General features: G+C 45.0%; 1 protein-coding gene across 1 annotated transcript in view; it reads left to right on the top strand.

Moving 5' to 3' along the window:
• The first annotated feature begins 2,546 nt into the window (after positions 1-2,546).
• LOC142592662 (uncharacterized) overlaps positions 2,547-18,208 on the top strand; it is a 46,355-nt gene continuing 30,693 nt past the window's right edge. The window contains exon 1 of the mRNA XM_075704229.1: positions 2,547-2,693. Within this exon, the coding sequence (XP_075560344.1) occupies positions 2,567-2,693 (127 nt within the window). The 5' untranslated portion in view covers positions 2,547-2,566. The remainder of the gene's footprint in view (positions 2,694-18,208) is intronic.

Below are 18,208 nucleotides of genomic sequence, written 5' to 3'. Positions count from 1 at the left end.
ATGAAGTCGGGCAAACGGGCATTAAAAAGGAGGGATCTGATAGGTGACAAAGAAAGTTCTTAAAATCTTAAAATAATAGATAATCTTTAGAGATTCTATGTACCGTCATCTAGAAAGAAACTGGAGGTTTAACTCCGCAAGAGCAGCTGACGGTGAAAAGTCTCAGTCGAAGCGACGGTAAACAAAACGAATAGCATTCTTCTGGATTGATTCAATACAATTAATTTCACATTGTTTATATGGGTTCCATACGGAGGAAGCATATTCTAAAATTGAGCGAATCGGTGTTTTGTATGCTACTAATTTAGTGTCCCTCGGAGCAGCAGACAATGTCCGGCAGATGTAACCAAGTTTCTTTAATGCTTTACTACAAATGTAATCTATATGTTTAGACCAAGACAAGGTGGGTGTAAATATGACGCCTAAATATTTGTATTGAAAAACTTGTGTTAGTGGTACACCGTTGCATATATAATAATTACATACGGGCATGTGTCTGTTAGCAAAAGACATTATAACAGTTTTATCAAAATTTATGCTCATTTTACAAGTAGCACACCAGTCACAGAATGAAACAAAGGCATCCTTAAGGCACCGATGATCAGCAAGTGAGTCAACTGGGCTGTACATAACACAATCATCTGCATAGAGGTGTATTTTTGAAGTAACATGGTTTGGAAGGTCGTTAATAAACAATAAAAATAGTAGAGGGCCAATTACGGAACCCTGTGGGACTCCTGAGGTGACGTCGACTACAGACGAATCCGCAGAATCATAGCATACAAATTGGGAACGCAAAGAAAGGAAACTGGAAATCCAAGACACTAACTGAGGGTTATTTAGAATATTATGGAGTTTCAAAATCAATTTAGAGTGTATTACTGTGTTGAAAGCTTTGCTAAAAATCAATGAAAATGGTGTCAATCTGATTACCTAAGTCGATGTAATGGGAAAGGTCATAAGTGAACTCTGTAAGTTGGGTTAGAGTACTAAAACCGCGCCTGAAGCCGTGCTGAAAGCTGTTCAATAGATTATTATTTTCAAAGAACAGTATTATATGTTTATAGATTATGTTTCTAGTATGTTACATGAGGTTGCAGTTAAAGAAATAGGCCTATAGTTAGATAAAAGCTGTCTGTCACCAGATATATATAAAGGTAGTACTTTAGCTCTTTTCCAGGAAGAATGCAGAATGCCACTATTAAGGGACTTCTGACATATAATGAACAGATATTTATATATCCATAGCGAGAATCGTACTAGAAAGGAATTCGGAATTCCATCAGGGCCGGCTGGTTTTTTAGTATCTGTTTTAGTAGTAGCCATGTCCCTTCTTACCCTGAGGTACATAAAGAAGCTGAAGTGTGCCGCTATGAACTGTAAAATGGGTAGCAGTATTGTTGCAATGCTTTGAAAAACTGAAAACAAAAGTGATATTGCTTTGACATGGAACAAGATATGGAACCAGGGGTAATTCACATATTGGAGGGGTTGTTAAGAAGGTGTCAAAAGGTGTCTTCACTCATGTTGTCTAGGCTTGATTGAAATGGTGGGACATGTGCATTTAGCTTTCTGGGAAACACCTAGAAATGTATGAAGGTGCCTATGTACAAATTTCAGTAATTAAGATTTCAGAGCACCAGTCTCAGTCTTTACTGAACAACCCTCATATTGTTTCTTTTCATGGCTTTGACGGGCATTTTTAAAGAAACCTCTGAATTGTTCTACACGGATTCTGGTTACACAAGCCTGACAGTCGCCATGTTTCTGTAAATATAGGGGATAAAGCAGTCCTACAATCACAGGCTCAGAAACATGTGCAAATGCCTTTTTTTATGAATGCATGTTTGCTCTTTGAATTTCTTTGAATTGCATTCTCAATGGGCTGTTTTATCACTGAATATTCACATCTTGTTGTCGATGTCCTGCATATTCATTGTAACAAGTTGTGATATTTTTATAAATGCCAAGGTTTGATACAACAACATTGCAAAATTGGTATAGATATCAGTAAAATATTTTCAGTGTAAGTGAGCTATCTAGCTTTAGTGTGGCAAGCGTTTTTGAGTTGCAGTGAATATAAATATAATTGTGAGCTACTTGATGCTTACTGCTTGTTGCTTCCTGCTTTGCTTTTTGCGTGTCATTTCTCTCTCTTTATCATACCTGTGCTTTTTGGAAATGATGCAGAGAATGTTTTGGAATCAACGGGCCACCAGGTTTTACAGCGAAGTGATCACTTTATCCACATGTGATTTTCTGTGACCCATTGAAGCAGTTGCTGCCACAAGGTGCCTAGGAAAGATGGTGCTGTGACGTTTGCTTTCTTGCTTTTAGGTGATCTATGCACTGAGTGCAGCAAGTGTTCCCTTCTCATGCCTGAAAGAATACCGTTCCAATACCAATAGGATTCCTATGGGCATAGGAATCCTATTGCCACAATCCAAAAGTGCCACAATCCAGTGTGCGTGGATTGTGGCACTTTCAAATCTCCAGCTTGTCAATCGTTTGTGTAAAGAGTTCTGATATTGTAGTGCTTGCAAACCAGATCTTCAAGGTGATATTTATGGTTTGTTGTATGATTGATGCAGTCAAGGCTGAATGTGAACTCACTGTGGACGTGAACGACGAATATCATGGCCTGTGCGAGATTGACGGCATGGAAGTTGAGCTTTCTGACTGCTCCGGGAATGGTATGCAATAATTCGTCTTTCTCTCTTTGTACAGTTGATCTGTTCAATTTTACCTGTGCCAGCAATGGATCTGTACACCTTGCCTAATATGATCGCGCCTGTGTAGGGAGCACTGCATCAGTCGAACTTGTTCATCACAGGTGGCAGCAGTGTGCCATTGGTAGAATAATTCCGGAGAAAATATTGGCAGGACACTGCTCTTTCATGTTGCAGAACACTGGTGCAACATTGCAAACCAGTGTGATAGATGTATTTAACATGCAGAAAAGAAGCTGTGCTTATGTGCATTGCTGCTCTAATAATAAATTGAAATTTAGCACTTGCCAGTCAAAAACCAAGCAACACTGTAGCAAAAAACAGTTTTTATTTAATTATTTTATTCCTAAAACACTATTGTGTTTCATCACCTCTGGCTTGTAGCCAGTGTTGGCTTAATGTGTTGCAAGTAATGGTATTACTCGTAATGTGTTACTTTTTTTCGGTAAATTAGTAACATATTTGTTACGTTTTCTGAACTGTAATAGGTAGCATACATTACCATTTGTTAGGGTGTTTCTTGGCCAGAACTGGCCCTTGTGCCATTAAAATCTAATAATCAATCAAGCAACCTTTTTAGTAATGTGAAGGGTCATATTACTGGCTACATGTTATTCCACTACTTTCCCCCACTCCTAACAAAGTACAGAAACTGAGAATTGTCTGCTAATGGGTAGGCATTTTATCACTCGACTGTTACTTTGATTTTGCTTACTTGCTTTTTCTAGCTTATGCATGCCTACCCATTGCTTTTCCGGTGCCAAAGAAATGAAATCCATGTACTGAAAAGTGTGGATATCAGTTGCCAGGAAGCAGCATGGCCCCTTGAGAGGACTTGTATCAAATGAGTCGGAACGCAGTCACAACCAGTTTCACCACAGTTGTTTTTCCACCCTATATTCTAGGCCTAGATGTAGAAAAGGCCTTTGATCGCATCAAGCACAGGGCCATATTGGATATCCTCTCGGAGATGGGATTGGGTAAGCGATTGCACAATATAGTCAAAGCCTTTCTCGGTGGCCGTTCTGCTTGTCTCAGGTTAGGCGAACTCCAATCGACAACCCTGGAACTTGGGAATCGTGGGACACCACAAGGGTCTGTCCTATCTCCCATGTTATTTAATTTGGCAATGTCAAAAGTGGCTCGAGGTCTCGCGCAGATTGAGGGTATCCACTTTGCTATATATGCAGATGATGTAACAATCTGGAGTGCCGAAGGTAATATGGGACAAACAGAGATCAAACTACAGGAAAGCATTAATGTGGTAGAAACAACACTTGAGGGTATGGGACTGAACTGCTCTGCTAAAAAATCAGAACTATTGGTATTACGGAGCAGTAAGCGTGGGCGCAGGCCGAACGGATATATCCCAGAGGAAGAACCCCGCATTGACATATGCGCCAAGAATGGAGAACCAATCAGGCAGGTGGAGACTATTAGAGTTGTTAGGACTTCTCCTGCAAGCGAACGGATCTAATTGCAGGATGATAGAATACATCTCTAACAAGTCAGAAGAAGTCATTAGGCTTCTGCGTAGAGTTACCAACAAGCATAAGGGGCTAGGAGAAGACAGTGCCATAAGATTAGTACATGCATTCGCCTTTTGCCACTTCTCGTACGTGGCTGGCATGCTACAATGGACACAGGCTGATAAGAACAAGCTAAACGCTTTAATCAGACGACTTATAAAGACTTCACTAGGACTTCCCATCAGCACGGCCAATGATAGCTTATTGCGCCTAGGGCTGCATAACACACTAGAGGAGATAGCTGAGGCTCAACAGGTGGCCCACCAGGAGAGACTAATGGGGACACGCCCTGGGAGGGCGCTACTTGAAGAAATTGGCGTAGAAATTAACAACCACACCAACGAAGGAGAATTATTAACACAATTGCAAGCGGGACTACGAGAAACAATAAAGACGACCCCGTTCCCTAGGAACATGCACCCGACACATAACCTCGAGAGACGGAAGGCAAGGGCGAAGGCACTCCTTCAAGACATAGATCAACATAAGCAGCAGGCGGTGTTCGTTAACGCTGCCTGGGTTAAAAATAAGGATGCGTATACCTCCGTTGTCGTAGACACTCAAGGTAACATACAGGATGCCATCACCGTCTATACCAAGGACCCCACAGTAGCAGAACAAGTAGCAATCGCCTTAGCCATCCGGGCTAATCGGTGGACACATATTTACAGCGACTCTAGAACAGCCATACGCAACTTTACCAACGGATATGTGACACGGATAGCAACAAAATTATTAGAGAAGGTCAAGAGTGAGAGGATCGAAATCCGCTGGTTTCCTGCACATCTGGGGGTGGTGGACGGAGCTCGGAGAAACCTCAATGAGGTGGCAAATGAAGCAGCACGAGGACTTTCTAGCCGTGCTCTTCAAGACCGAGCAACTTACACTTCACCCGGGGAACACAGGGATCTATTATTAACATGTAACGAAATCACGAAGCATTATTATTTAAGCAGAAGGGAATACCCATTGCCACACGGTAAGCTTTGCAGAGCCCAAGCGGTCACATTACGTTTGCTACAGACAAGAACATACCCAAGTCCATATTTTATTAACAGGATCTATCCGGAGAGGGAAATTCAAACCAACTGTAATAAGTGCAATGGCATCATTACTCTTGACCACATGCTTTGGCAGTGCCCCGCGGTCTTCACAGACCGTGACAAGGAACAAGAATGGTGGCAGCAAATGCTACACAGTGAATCACTCTCTGACCAATTACGGGCAGTCCAGAAGGCCCGCGATGTGGCTGAAGGGCTCGGCCTGACAGTCCCAACGTGGGAGCGGCCCGCGTCAACGTATGGTTGACCTTCAGGACCCAATAAAGTTCTCCATACCATACCATACCTTTTTTATTTGACCTTGACATGGCAATGTAACCAAAATTTAATTTTTTTTTCGTTTTTGACGTCACTAATAATTTATTATTATTATTATTATTATTATTATTATTATTATTATTATTATTATCATCATCATCATCATAATCATCATCACATGTACCAATCGGTTATTTTTATATCCGGCAGCCCCACAGCAAGCTTTTCTGCACACACACCTATAATGCAGGAAAGTAAGCTTTCAAGGCGGCCTGGCGGGAATGGTTTTCTGTCTGATCAATTCTTTTTGTTTCAATTGTTCCTTATTGCTTATAAAGCTACCAATAATCTACATTTACACTATCATATTGAATAAATGCCCTAACTTTGCAGATTATGCATATTTGTGCAGATACAAGGTATAACACTTTTCGCTTGACAGGCAGGTTTTGCTGGGTTACTCACCAAAGAATGCTTATGCATTAAAAAGTTGTAGAGTACATGGGAGTCGTGTGGCATGAATGAAAAATGTATGAACCCTCTCGATAGCCTTTCTCTCGGCTCAGATGCGTTCAGAAGAACTTCACTTTGGCCTAGTTGGTATTTACTGCATAACATATTGACCGCAAAAAAGACGGGGACAGAGGGAGAGAACACATAAACAGATGCGTTCCTCAAGACGTTTCCTTGACAATGCAAGCAGCAGTCTTTTAATTTAAAAAAATGTACAGAGTATTCATCAAACTTTAAGACGTACACGCCACTCCCGTACAACCACTCTCGCTTTATTTCCGTCTCACATGCACATGTGCAGGCACATCTATGAACTGTGGGGATGCGTGACTCTCACGCCTCCCCTGAGATCTAGTTTTCCCGCATGGCTCATCTCCTGCAGGGCGGCTTCGCCCGTCGCGTGGCCTGGCGCCCGCGGCGGTCGGGTGGTACAAGCGCGGTGCGAGAGATGGCGCGAGCGTCGCGCCGCTGCGGGGTTACTCGGGCGCCGGGAGACAAGGCGCTCTGTCGCTGTTGGGTTGGAGACAGCAAGCGGGACGGTCGTGCCGCACGTGCAGCGACCCTCTTGCCCGGTCGGCGCGCGGCGGGGACGTCTCCCGCGTGCGCGCCGACCCATGCTTCTGCGAGACCGCCTCGCGTGGCCGCCCTCGAACGCGCCACGATTCGCGTGACCATACACGCGAACGACCAGGCCTTGGGATCCAGCATGGGGCGAACATATTCGCTCGCTTCCGGTCGCGGTGAGTCAAGACTTCTAGATTTGTCGCGCGCCCATCGGCATGTGTTGTGGATAGCAACTCGGCTAGCAGGCATTGATTTATGAAAGGTGCAATAAATGCCCTTGTGATTGTTTGCACTACTGTGTTGTCGTTCCTTTGTCCCAAGAGCACGGGTGTGAGAGACCCCACATCTGGCTGCCCAACGTGGGACTCTTGGGGCATCGGACGATAGTTTTAACAGTTTGCTTCGTTCGAGACCTTTGTTTGAACCGAAGCGTAGGCCTAGCGTGAATTTTGATCGCTAGCGTCGGTGGCGGTAGTGTGTTTGAACATGTCAACATGCTAAGCCTTTTCGCAAGTGTTTTTTTCTTAATGGCATTCGTCGGTACGAGAGCCACGTGGTCTGCATCCTGGGAGAGCGAGGCTGAGCGCCCGCAGAGCAGTGGCAAGCCTGAAGCGAGTGAGTACGGAAGCCTCGTGGGTGATCCGAATTTCTTATGTAAATAGCTTCTTCTATCTCTTTGACTCGGATGAAGTCGCGGCTCTGGGAGCCGGGTGGCCGCGGGCCACGGGTGCCACTACGGGCTGACTGGTATTGCGGCCTGGCACCGGGCGCTCCGACACCGTCTGGGACGGTGGGCGCCGTCAACTCGGATGCTGCGTGCACCGAGCGGAGTAGGACCACCTCACAGAGCTAACGTCTCCTCGCGGCTGCCTGTTTTGCGCCTATTTTGGGTGTTGTTTTTGGATGCCGGTTGTTGTCAGGGTAGCGACGCTTTAGGCCTAAGGCTTTACGAAGCTGCCTGTCGCACGTGGAGGGACACAACCTGGTGGACCGTGGCGTTGAGGTGTTGCAATTCGCTTCCCTCATTCTATTTAGCCTCGCACGAATTGAAATTACTCGTTCGACTCAAGAAAGCGAGCTTCGTTCACGTGAACTTAGCATCTGAGTAGTTGCCCGATCTTTTGCTAGCCGAGTTGAACATCGTACCACGTGGGCGATGCGCATGCATAATTCCTCTCCCTTGCACTACTTTAGTGTTTGCCGAGTGTGTTAAGTTTACGCAGCGTGATTGGAGTCACCCCTGGTTTGCCGTCACCTGCACATCGTCTGCTGCTGCCCCGGACTACGATCGAGCCACCCCGGGCGATGGTGATGCTGTGGCCAGTTCGGCGCAGCGACTTCGGCGGCCTCCTGCATCCAGCTCACAACCCTCGGCGGCGGACAAAAGGGCCGGCGGTCACCGACAGCTACGGCGGCTCTTCCCAGCAGGGCGCGTCGGCGCGAGCGACGCTTGTTCGTACCGACTATTGCGTCGTCGTCTCCGGAGTCCTGGCCTGGCATCGTGCCGTCGAGTCTGCAAAGCTGCCGCTGTGACCGGCGGACGCCCGCGGTGCACCCAAGGACAATGTCGGCTCGCATGTTAGTGACAGCGTGTGGACATTTCTTCGGCGCGACCACTGTTTAATGTTCTACCTTGTTTGCGAAGCACAGTTTGATGTTAGACCGTGTCACATGTCTCGCCGGAATATGTAGTGATTTAAGGTTGGGGGGATGTGGGGATGCGTGACTCTCACGCCTCCCCTGAGATCTAGTTTTCCCGCATGGCTCGTCTCCTGCAGGGCGGCTTCGCCCGCCGCGTGGCCTGGCGCCCGCGGCGGTCGGGTGGTACAAGCGCGGTGCGAGAGATGGCGCGAGCGTCGCGCCGCTGCGGGGTTACTCGGGCGCCGGGAGACAAGGCGCTCTGTCGCTGTTGGGTTGGAGACAGCAAGCGGGACGGTCGTGCCGCACGTGCAGCGACCCTCTTGCCCGGTCGGCGCGCGGCGGGGACGTCTCCCGCGTGCGCGCCGACCCATGCTTCTGCGAGACCGCCTCGCGTGGCCGCCCTCGAACGCGCCACGATTCGCGTGACCATACACGCGAACGACCAGGCCTTGGGATCCAGCATGGGGCGAACATATTCGCTCGCTTCCGGTCGCGGTGAGTCAAGACTTCTAGATTTGTCGCGCGCCCATCGGCATGTGTTGTGGATAGCAACTCGGCTAGCAGGCATTGATTTATGAAAGGTGCAATAAATGCCCTTGTGATTGTTTGCACTACTGTGTTGTCGTTCCTTTGTCCCAAGAGCACGGGTGTGAGAGACCCCACAGAACTAAATACTGAATCAGCTCCAAAATTGGTGCGTGAATGTGTGAGAGGAGCAAAAAGGTTAAGACTTGTGAGTGTCACTTCAGTACCAACTTCCAGCAACAAAGAAGATCTTTGAGTACCTAGACATTTGAAGTAACCTCTTTAGGACAACTTCTTGAACTGTCACTTCTTGTTGCCAACTCAGCTTTCTAGGTGCCTTTTGGTGCAATGTAACGTTGCTCTGAGTGAGCTCAAAGAAAATTTTTTACCAGTTCAGCTCTTTCTGGAACTGAACACAGCTGTTGTATCCTGTCCATCTGCTGAGTGCTTATTTATTCAGTCTAGGCACAGACATACCGTATTTGCACAATTCTACTGTGCCACCGATTGTAACGAGCAGGTGTATTGCCACCCAAATATCCAACAAAATAACTTGGTGCCAATGCTATCGTGCACATCAAATAGCAAAACCTGAGTCAGTGTATACCGTGTTGAACCGATATTATAAAGCATACAAAGGCACACAGACATGCACACAGCTGAATCTTAGTGGCTAGTGGGTGTCAGAGTCTGGCGACACCTCCTTTTCGCTGTCTACTGACCATAGAAAGTCATCTTCAGTTCCATTTAATGCATTGTCTGCAACCGCTGTCTGCGGGAGGGCATCCAATTCACCATGAACCCACCTCGCGATGTCTTCGAGTGCCGCTTTCTTCAGACAATTCGTTCTATGGCACTGTGGCTAGCCACCTTGCATTGAGAATAAGTTACGATTGTAAGGCGCATGCATATTTGGACACGCCTTTTATTAAAAAAAGTGTGCATTAGAATCGTCCAAATACAGTATTTACTGAGAAGCAGGAAAGCTGTCTGATGCAAATTTTGAAATGTAGCTATTGCTCGAGTTCAACAGCAGGTTGTATTTGTTGGAATGCTGTTCATTTAATACTTTAGGCACTTTTAATAAATTTTTATTCTGTCTACAACTGTGAGATGGCATTCCTAGTTAATCCTGAGTGAAGCAAGGCTGACTGTGAAGCATGTTAGAATAAGAATAAAATTCTATTATTATCACATGTCGTCATTACATGTGAAATACCAGAAGAGGCTTCAGAGTCAGACTGAATTGGGATCTCCTGTGGAAAGTAAACATTAAAGTTATGCATGCTTAGAAACACAAAACTATACAATGTGCAGAAATACAAGGATGCATCTAATAATAAATTTGAATGCACAGTAAAAAATAACATGTTTATAAATTATACACATGCAGGATCCTAAATAAATGAAAAATTCGCATTAGTGCAGAGTTTAAGTGCATATTTGCATTGGTTGTACATACGTAAAAAAGAAAAGCTGCATGATGGAACAGAATAATAATTTGATTTAGGCACATAAAAGATGTCTTAGTTCTTGAATAAATCTGTGTGCTTTTTGAAGCTTAACATGTTCGCTGCGGCACAATTTACATGCGGTGTGACCCACCAGTGGGTCGCACTGCTCTGTGTCTTTCTCAGGCTCTAAAGAGATGGCACTACCACTTTTGCTGCTTGCATTTGGCGTCTCCACATGAAAGATGTGAAGTTATTTTTGGCCTTTATCGTGTGCTCCTGTGGTGAACCACAAAGTGTTAGCCATCAGAAAACAGAGGAAGTCAGCTTTCTTTTTATAAAAGGTTTCATTTGTTAAATAATTAGATGAAGTCAAAGTAAGCGAAGCTTGGCAGCTTGATACAATGTCTGGAAGTTTATCCTAAGATGCTACTTAGGTTATTGTTGAAGTTTGCTCACTTCAGGTTTCACTTTTGTGCAAAATTGACACACGACAAATGCATGAGCATCTTGCCAGGGCATTCTCCACAGATGTTGATCACTTTCCTCAATTTCACTTTTGCGTGATTTGGGCTAGTGCTGGTTCTGATAAACGCTAACAGCCAGTCTTGCTTGATGACCTATCATTTTTCTCCTGTGTGTGGGTACATTAATTGAGGTCATAGCACTGGATTCACATAGACAAAGAAGACGACAGAATGTGCGCTGTCCTTGTGAATCCAGTACTGTGACCCCAGTTAATGCAACGAACCAACTAGCCCAAAAATCCTACACGTGTGGGTACACTTTTTTCTATGAGTGCTGAATAGTGATTGAGCCACTTCCTCTCGAAATTTTATAATTGGCTTCCTTTTGCATCCGTAAACGCCATAAAACCCAGATGCTTTAGTAAGCCTTATTGCAACACAAAAACAGCATATACTAAACTACCAGGTATTTTGTGACCTGCAGCAAAATTCGCAGCTCAACACACCTTCAACTGATGACACAGCCCCATTGTTTCAACAATGCCAGCCCCCCCCCCCCCCCAATTGATACAAAAAGATGGTTGTAATAGCAGCAGCTTAGAATCATAAGTGATAGCCCAGCGTACAAGAGCTTTTAGTGTGTGGGTCACCGATGGGTCATGCCACACACAATACAAACATTTTCATTGAGTGCATTGTGGGTCACCTGTGGGTAATAGCATTTCAGCTCAGCCATATGTTCTCCTCGCTGTTTGTAACCTCATACAACAAAAATTAACATTTGTATTCTACCTTTGTACACGTTTGTACGCTACCTCACCGCCTCGAACCGGCGTTCGCGCACGCAGACCCGCTGGCAGTTGTAGACAGCACCGCGGCAGCGCTAGGCCTAGCTATTTCGACGTTCGCTCTTAAGCTTCTCGCCATTCGGTGCCGTGTTTTGCAGTGAAAGAATTCGCCGCTGTCAGCAATAGCGCCAACACCGTCTTTGTGGTCTTTGCGATTGGCTTCGAAGCTCGGAAAGCATGGCACGTTGTACAGTGCCGGCCCCTGAAAGTCTGCTTCGCCTCATTACAGAAATTGTACTCGGTGAAGCATGCGTGGAAGTATTGCGGTGAAGCATAATAAGTATGGGAAGGGGCAATTGTCACGGCACACAGTATGTATTCCTTAATTATACACGCGTGCGCCCGCATCTCCTGTCACAGCACGAGCACCGATTGCCCAAGTGTGCTGGACGGCCTTCAGAGCTTTTCTGCATGCGCCTCTGGTGATTTGAGCCCTTAAGAACCGTAAAAGACACTCATTATTTTTTTTACAGAGAAGTTGTTCAGGATTAGTTTTCCCGCGATCATGTCCATGTGTAGACACAAGATCCCGAACGAAGATAGAGAAATGCTGGACCGACCCGCGGCAAAAGTGAAGGAAGCGTTAAGCACTCCCCATACATTCGCCGATCTCGAAGATAGTGCAATACCGGGCTGACCTGCTGCAGAGGTGAAGCAGGCATTAAGCACTCCCCATACGTGTGCCGATCCCGAAGATAGTGCAACAACGGGCCGACCTGCGGTGGAGGTGCAGTTCACCAAGGCCCGCATATACAGCTTCGCTGGTCATCCTTCTTCACAGAGTAGAAGGGCACTGATTTTGCGAACTGCCCGATTTTCTAACATTCTCGCGGCCCCTAGGGAGTCCGGAAAATCGGACGTTGATTGTACAACTGACCAAGAAGATGCTTCAAATGGTCCATGGGGCGAACGCGCAGCAGAAGGACGACAAAAACAGAAAGGACCTACACATTGAGGAATGAATTGGAAAGGAGGCATGGCGCCACTTTTTTGAAGAAGCTTGAGCTCAAAAAACAGTGTTGACTGATGCCAAGATGCAGGTGTCCCTCATCGAAACCAAAAACAACTCTTTCAAGCAGTGACGCAACGCAGGGGTTGTGCGGGGGCTGAGAGTACGTCAGGACAGTTGAGGTTGACTTTACAGCTGCTGAGAAAGAATCTCACTTTTGACAAAGTTCGGGCCTCATAATACCAGTGAGCTTGCTATACCTTTATAGAATGGTCATATTCGAAAATATTTGCTTCTCTATGCATCTCTTTCTATCCATATTTGAAAATGTACGACTTGATTTGCAATGGACTTTACCATTTGTGTTGAAGTTATTTTGTTCGCTGTGCATTTTACTAACCTCTCCCTTCCTTTTATTTTTTGAATAAAATAAATGCTACATACTATTAAAACTGGATTAAGTCATTTTTTATTTTTTAGCTTACTCGAGAGTGACAACGTCGGTCGATGTGGTGTCAGCTCATCTTGACCTAAAGCGAAGCCCGGGTTCACTCAGGGAAAACCTGAAAAACTCGGGGAAATTGAAAATGTCAACTAGATAGACACCCTGCCAGAGATGGTGCTGTAAACCAGAGAAGGTGCTGTAAAAATTTGTGAAATTGAGACAAACTAGTTCCGGAACTTGTGGATGGAGTCACCAGCTGCCTTTTATTTTTGTAGCCTTTCTGGCTTTTTAAACCTCCTCTCATGGAGTGATTGGCTGCTTCGCTGTTGCAGAACTACTTTGTAGCGTAACTCTAAATTGATGTGCCTAGTTAATGTTTCTTTATAGATTCTGAAGCACACAATTATTGAACACTCTAAGAAAACATTCTCGATCTGTAAACAATGGTGAATTACACTTGCGAGCCAATTATTGTTCTGCTACATGCAGCAAGTGATCTTGCATGCAAGCAACATCTCTTGCTCTTTTGAGTGGCTTTTGAGGCCCCAGCTTTTTTTTTACCCTATATAATATCAACGATCACGTTACAATGAGAGTGCTACAGTGACTTCATGGCACGAAAACAGCCAAATTTGAATCCCTTGCTACGCAATTAGACTAGCTTTGCAATTATATAACTTAGACACCACAGAAAAGAAGGGACAAGCACAGTGCTGATTTTCAGCTGGTTTATTCTTTTCAAAGTAAGTGGTTTTATATAATTTATGGAAAAAGTACAAAAGTATGTGTAACAACTGAAAAAAGAGAAAATGTAAATAAAGAAATGAAAAAATGAAAAAGTCGCATTTTCCCCGAAAGGCTAAGCATCGATTGCGATAGCAAAATAATAGAGAGCCATACAAAGTAAAAATAGTAGTTTTATCCGCCGTGTAAACTTGCAAACATTCGCTTAATAAGTAAATTAACAAGTATGGATTCAGCGCGCACAGGCAAACATGAACACATCACACTCAATAAGCGCGGACACTTGCTGTCAAAACGGTGGTGCGAGGAAGCGTGGCAGCAGCAGCGAGCTAAGCGACCTTCATGCTCTCTACCACTTCAATGTAAACTGAGTGGCAAGAACGCAGCACACACGAGCAAGCGAGCCTACACTCTGCCGTCAATACAAATTGCTTTCTAGATAGGGTGCGTGCTGCCGCAAAATATACAGTGCAAGGCCGCTCCCCCTGCCTCCCCTCCCCTCAGAACCTAGCACGCCGCCTTCCGTCGTGTACTTCCTTCCCGCTTTCTTCCATTGCACGTGTGAGATTGAGCTGCTATCATTGGCTCCTCCTGCATGCCTTCACTCGCATATAGAGCATACAGCGCGCGGCGATGGTGTTATTGCCTGTGAACTTATTCGACTGCAGACTGTGGCCTGTATGTGTTATATAGCTGAATAGACCACTTAGTTCAGTGATCCCATATCTATTTATCAGTTATGACAGTTAAATCTGGCTGCTGGGTGCATGTGCTGAAAAAGTAACAATTGAAAAAAAGAAATGCTCAAGCTGCCACGCCCACCTGCACATCTTTGCCAACCCCACTTCTATCCCGTGCACCCCACACTTTGTAATATTCCCCTACACACCACCTCACATCACGTGCCTCTTTCCTGTCTCCCCTACACCCCTCCAACATCACCAGCACAATCAACTGGTGTATTGGAGGGGTGGTAGAAAGACGGGAGATGGGGCACTGGAAGCCAGCGATGCGTAGGGCGATACAATGAAGGCGTGTCATGCGGTATGTGTAGCACACACATGGTTCAGTGGCTCGAATATTTTTCTTTTCCTTGATTTTGTCTTCCTTTTGTTTGGACCGAACACCCACTATACGCGGATTTGTTATAGTTAATAATGCAGCTTGAGAACATTGTACTAAGTAATTTTACCATTGAACACTATAAAATTCACCGTGCCACATCTGCTAATTGTTACATCCAAGTAATGTTAACACTGGTAATGCTATAAGTGGGTTCGACTGTACTTTTTTCTGTCTAAATAAATTTTTCGAATGTTTGTCTCTTCTGTTCTTTCATCCAACCCAGTTATAACAATTATCAGATATAATGGGATTTTCTTAGCACTTGAACATTGTTATCAGTAAGTTTGACTGTATAAGGTGGTCACTATTATAATGTAAAGGTGCAGTTGGGGAACCTGAGAAAAAGAACTTCAGTATGCACACTAATTAAGCCGATAAGAATAGTCAACAGATTATTCATGCTCAGTCATGATTGTTTGAAATATGGAATATTTGGAGATCTTGGGAAAAATTTATGCATTTTATAGTATGCGAATTTCACCTCGAGGCCTGACTTCACGATAGCTCGAAGTTCACTTTGAAGTGTGATCTTATGTAGGCGTGGTGCGGGCTGCCTTAAAGCACACATAAGGCAAAATTCGCACTGTCGTGAAGTCGCACCTCAAGGTGATATTCACATATAACCTGCGACATGCCTTAAATTTTTTAAGTTAACTCCTAAATTTTTCGAGTTCTCGGTACAGGTTATATGCACAAAAGTATGGTACTGCTTCATTTGCCAAAGCTTATTATAAGTTGCAAAAGGTTGTGCTACCATATAAAGTCTTGACAGCTGGAAACCTGGCACTGCTGCCATTATATTGAAATGGTAACTGGATCTATTAGTCTCCCATATAAGGCGGCGGTCGACCTTGAGGTTGACCTTGAGACCAGTGTTGCAGCGGTGGCATAGGAGTAGAGTATCCGCCTCGCGTGCAAGAGGACCGTGGTTTGAATCCCGGTGCCAAGCAATTTTCCACTGGATTAAAAAAAAAAACGTGTATTGATTAAATTGCATACACAGGCATGGAGTGTGGCCTGATCCCGGTGACCAGAACCAGTAACGCAGTGCCTCACCAGAGCAGGATTGGCCACCCTGGTGCAGTACTTGCCCACAACCTCCTATATGAATACAACAATCAAAGTCCCTCAGTCGCCAGCAGCTGCGAAACAACTGACCACGGCGGTGGTCAGACCTGCAACGCAGCAGAGGGTGCTAAGAATCCCTGGATCCGGACAGGTCGCCATTGGAATCTGAACGTTACAACATTTGATGCTAGAACATTATCTAGTGAGGCGAGTCTAGCAGTGCTGTTGGCAGAATTAGGGAGCAGTAAATGAGATACAACAAGGCTCAGTGAAGTTGGGAGAACAAAAGAAGCACATACAGTGCTAAAAAGCGGGCACATCCTGTGCTACCAGGGCTTAGCAGAGAGACGAGAACTAGGAGTCGGATTTCTGAGTAATAAGGATATAGCTGGTAACATACAGGAATTCTATAGCATTAACGAGAGGGTGGCAGGATAATTGGAAAACTTAATAAAAGGTACAAATTGAAGGTCGTACAGGTCTACGCCCCTATATCCAGTTATGGTGACTAGGAAGTCGAAAGCTTCTATGAAGACGTGGAATCGGCGATGGGTAAAGTCAAAACAAAATACACCATACTGATGGGCGACTCCAATGCCAAGGTAGGCAAGAAGGAGGCTGGAGACAAGGCAGTGGGGGAATATGGCATAGGCACTAGGAAAAGCGGAGGAGAGTTATTAGTAGAGTTTGCGGAACAGAATAATATGCGGATAATGAATACCTTCTTCCGCAAACGGGATAGCCGAAAGTGGACGTGGAGGAGCCAGAACGGCGAGACTAGAAATGAAATAGACTTCATACTCTGCGCTAACCCTGGCATCATACAAGATGTGGACGTGCTCAGCAAGGTGCGCTGCAGTGACCATAGGATGGTAAGAACTCGAATTAGCCTAGGCCTGAGGAGGGCACGGAAGAAACTCAGTGAGTTTCTTCCGTGCTCCATGATCAATGAGTTAGCGGTAAGAGGGAAAATAGAGGAATTCCAGATCAAGCTACAGAACAGGTATTCGGCTTTAACTCAGGAAGAGGACCTTAATGTTGAAGTAATGAACGACAATCTTGTGGGCATCATTAAGGAGTGTGCAATAGAAGTCGGTGGTAACTCCGCTAGACAGGATACCAGTAAGCTATCGCAGGAGATGAAAGACCTGATCAAGAAACGCCAATGTATGAAAGCCTCTAACCCTACTGCTAGAATAGAACTGGCAGAACTTTCGAAGTTAATCAACAAGCATAAGACAGCTGACATAAGGAAGTATAATATGGATAGAATTGAACATGCTCTCAGGAATGGAGGAAGCCTAAAAGCAGTGAAGAAGTAACTAGGAATAGGCAAGAATCAGATGTATGCGTTAAGAGACAAAGCCGGCAATATCATTACTAATATGGATGAGATAGTTCAAGTGGCTGAGGAGTTCTATAGAGATTTATGCAGTACCAGTGGCACACACGATGATAATGGAAGAGAGAATAGTGTAGAGGAATTCGAAATCCCACAGGTAACGCCAGAAGAAGTAAAGAAAGCCTTGGGGGAGCTATTCCAAGGGGGAAGGCAGCTGGGGAGGATCAGGTAACAGCAGATTTGTTAAAGGACGGTGGGCAGATTGTTCTGGAAAAGCTGGCCACCCTGTATACGCCATGCCTCATGACTTCGAGCGTACCAGAATATTGGAAGAACGCTAACATAATCCTAATCCATAAGAAAGGGGACGCCAAAGACTTCAAAAGTTATAGACCGATTGGCTTACTGTCCATTGCCCTACAAAGTATTTCCTAAGGTAATCGCAAATGGAATCAGGAACACTTTAGCCTTCTGTCAACCAAAGGACCAGGCAGGATTCCATAAAGGCTACTCAACAATAGACCATATTCACACTATCAATCAGGTGATAGAGAAATGTGCGAAATATAACCAACCTTTATATATAGCTTTCATTGATTATGAGAAAGTGTTTAATTCAATCGAAACCACAGCAGTCATGGAGGCATTATGGAATCAGGATGTAGATGAGCTGTAAGTAAAAATAAGACTGCGGTGGCTCCACAGCCACCGTAGTCTTCCATAAAGAAAGCAACAAAATTCCAATAAAGAAAGGTGTCAGGCAGGGAGATATGATCTCTCCAATGCTATTCACAGCGTGTTTACAGGAGGTATTCAGAGACCTAGATTGGAAAGAATTGGGAATAAGAGTTAATGGAGAATGCTTTTGGAAACTTGCGATTCGGTGATGATATTGCCTTGCTTAGTAACTCAGGGGACCAATTGCAATGCATGCTCACTAACCTGGAGA

Source organism: Dermacentor variabilis, chromosome 9, assembly GCF_050947875.1.
Source record: "Dermacentor variabilis isolate Ectoservices chromosome 9, ASM5094787v1, whole genome shotgun sequence".
NCBI classification, from domain to species: Eukaryota; Metazoa; Arthropoda; class Arachnida; order Ixodida; family Ixodidae; genus Dermacentor; species Dermacentor variabilis.
Note: the sequence above shows the minus strand (reverse complement) of the source record. Positions and strands in the feature narration are given on the sequence as shown.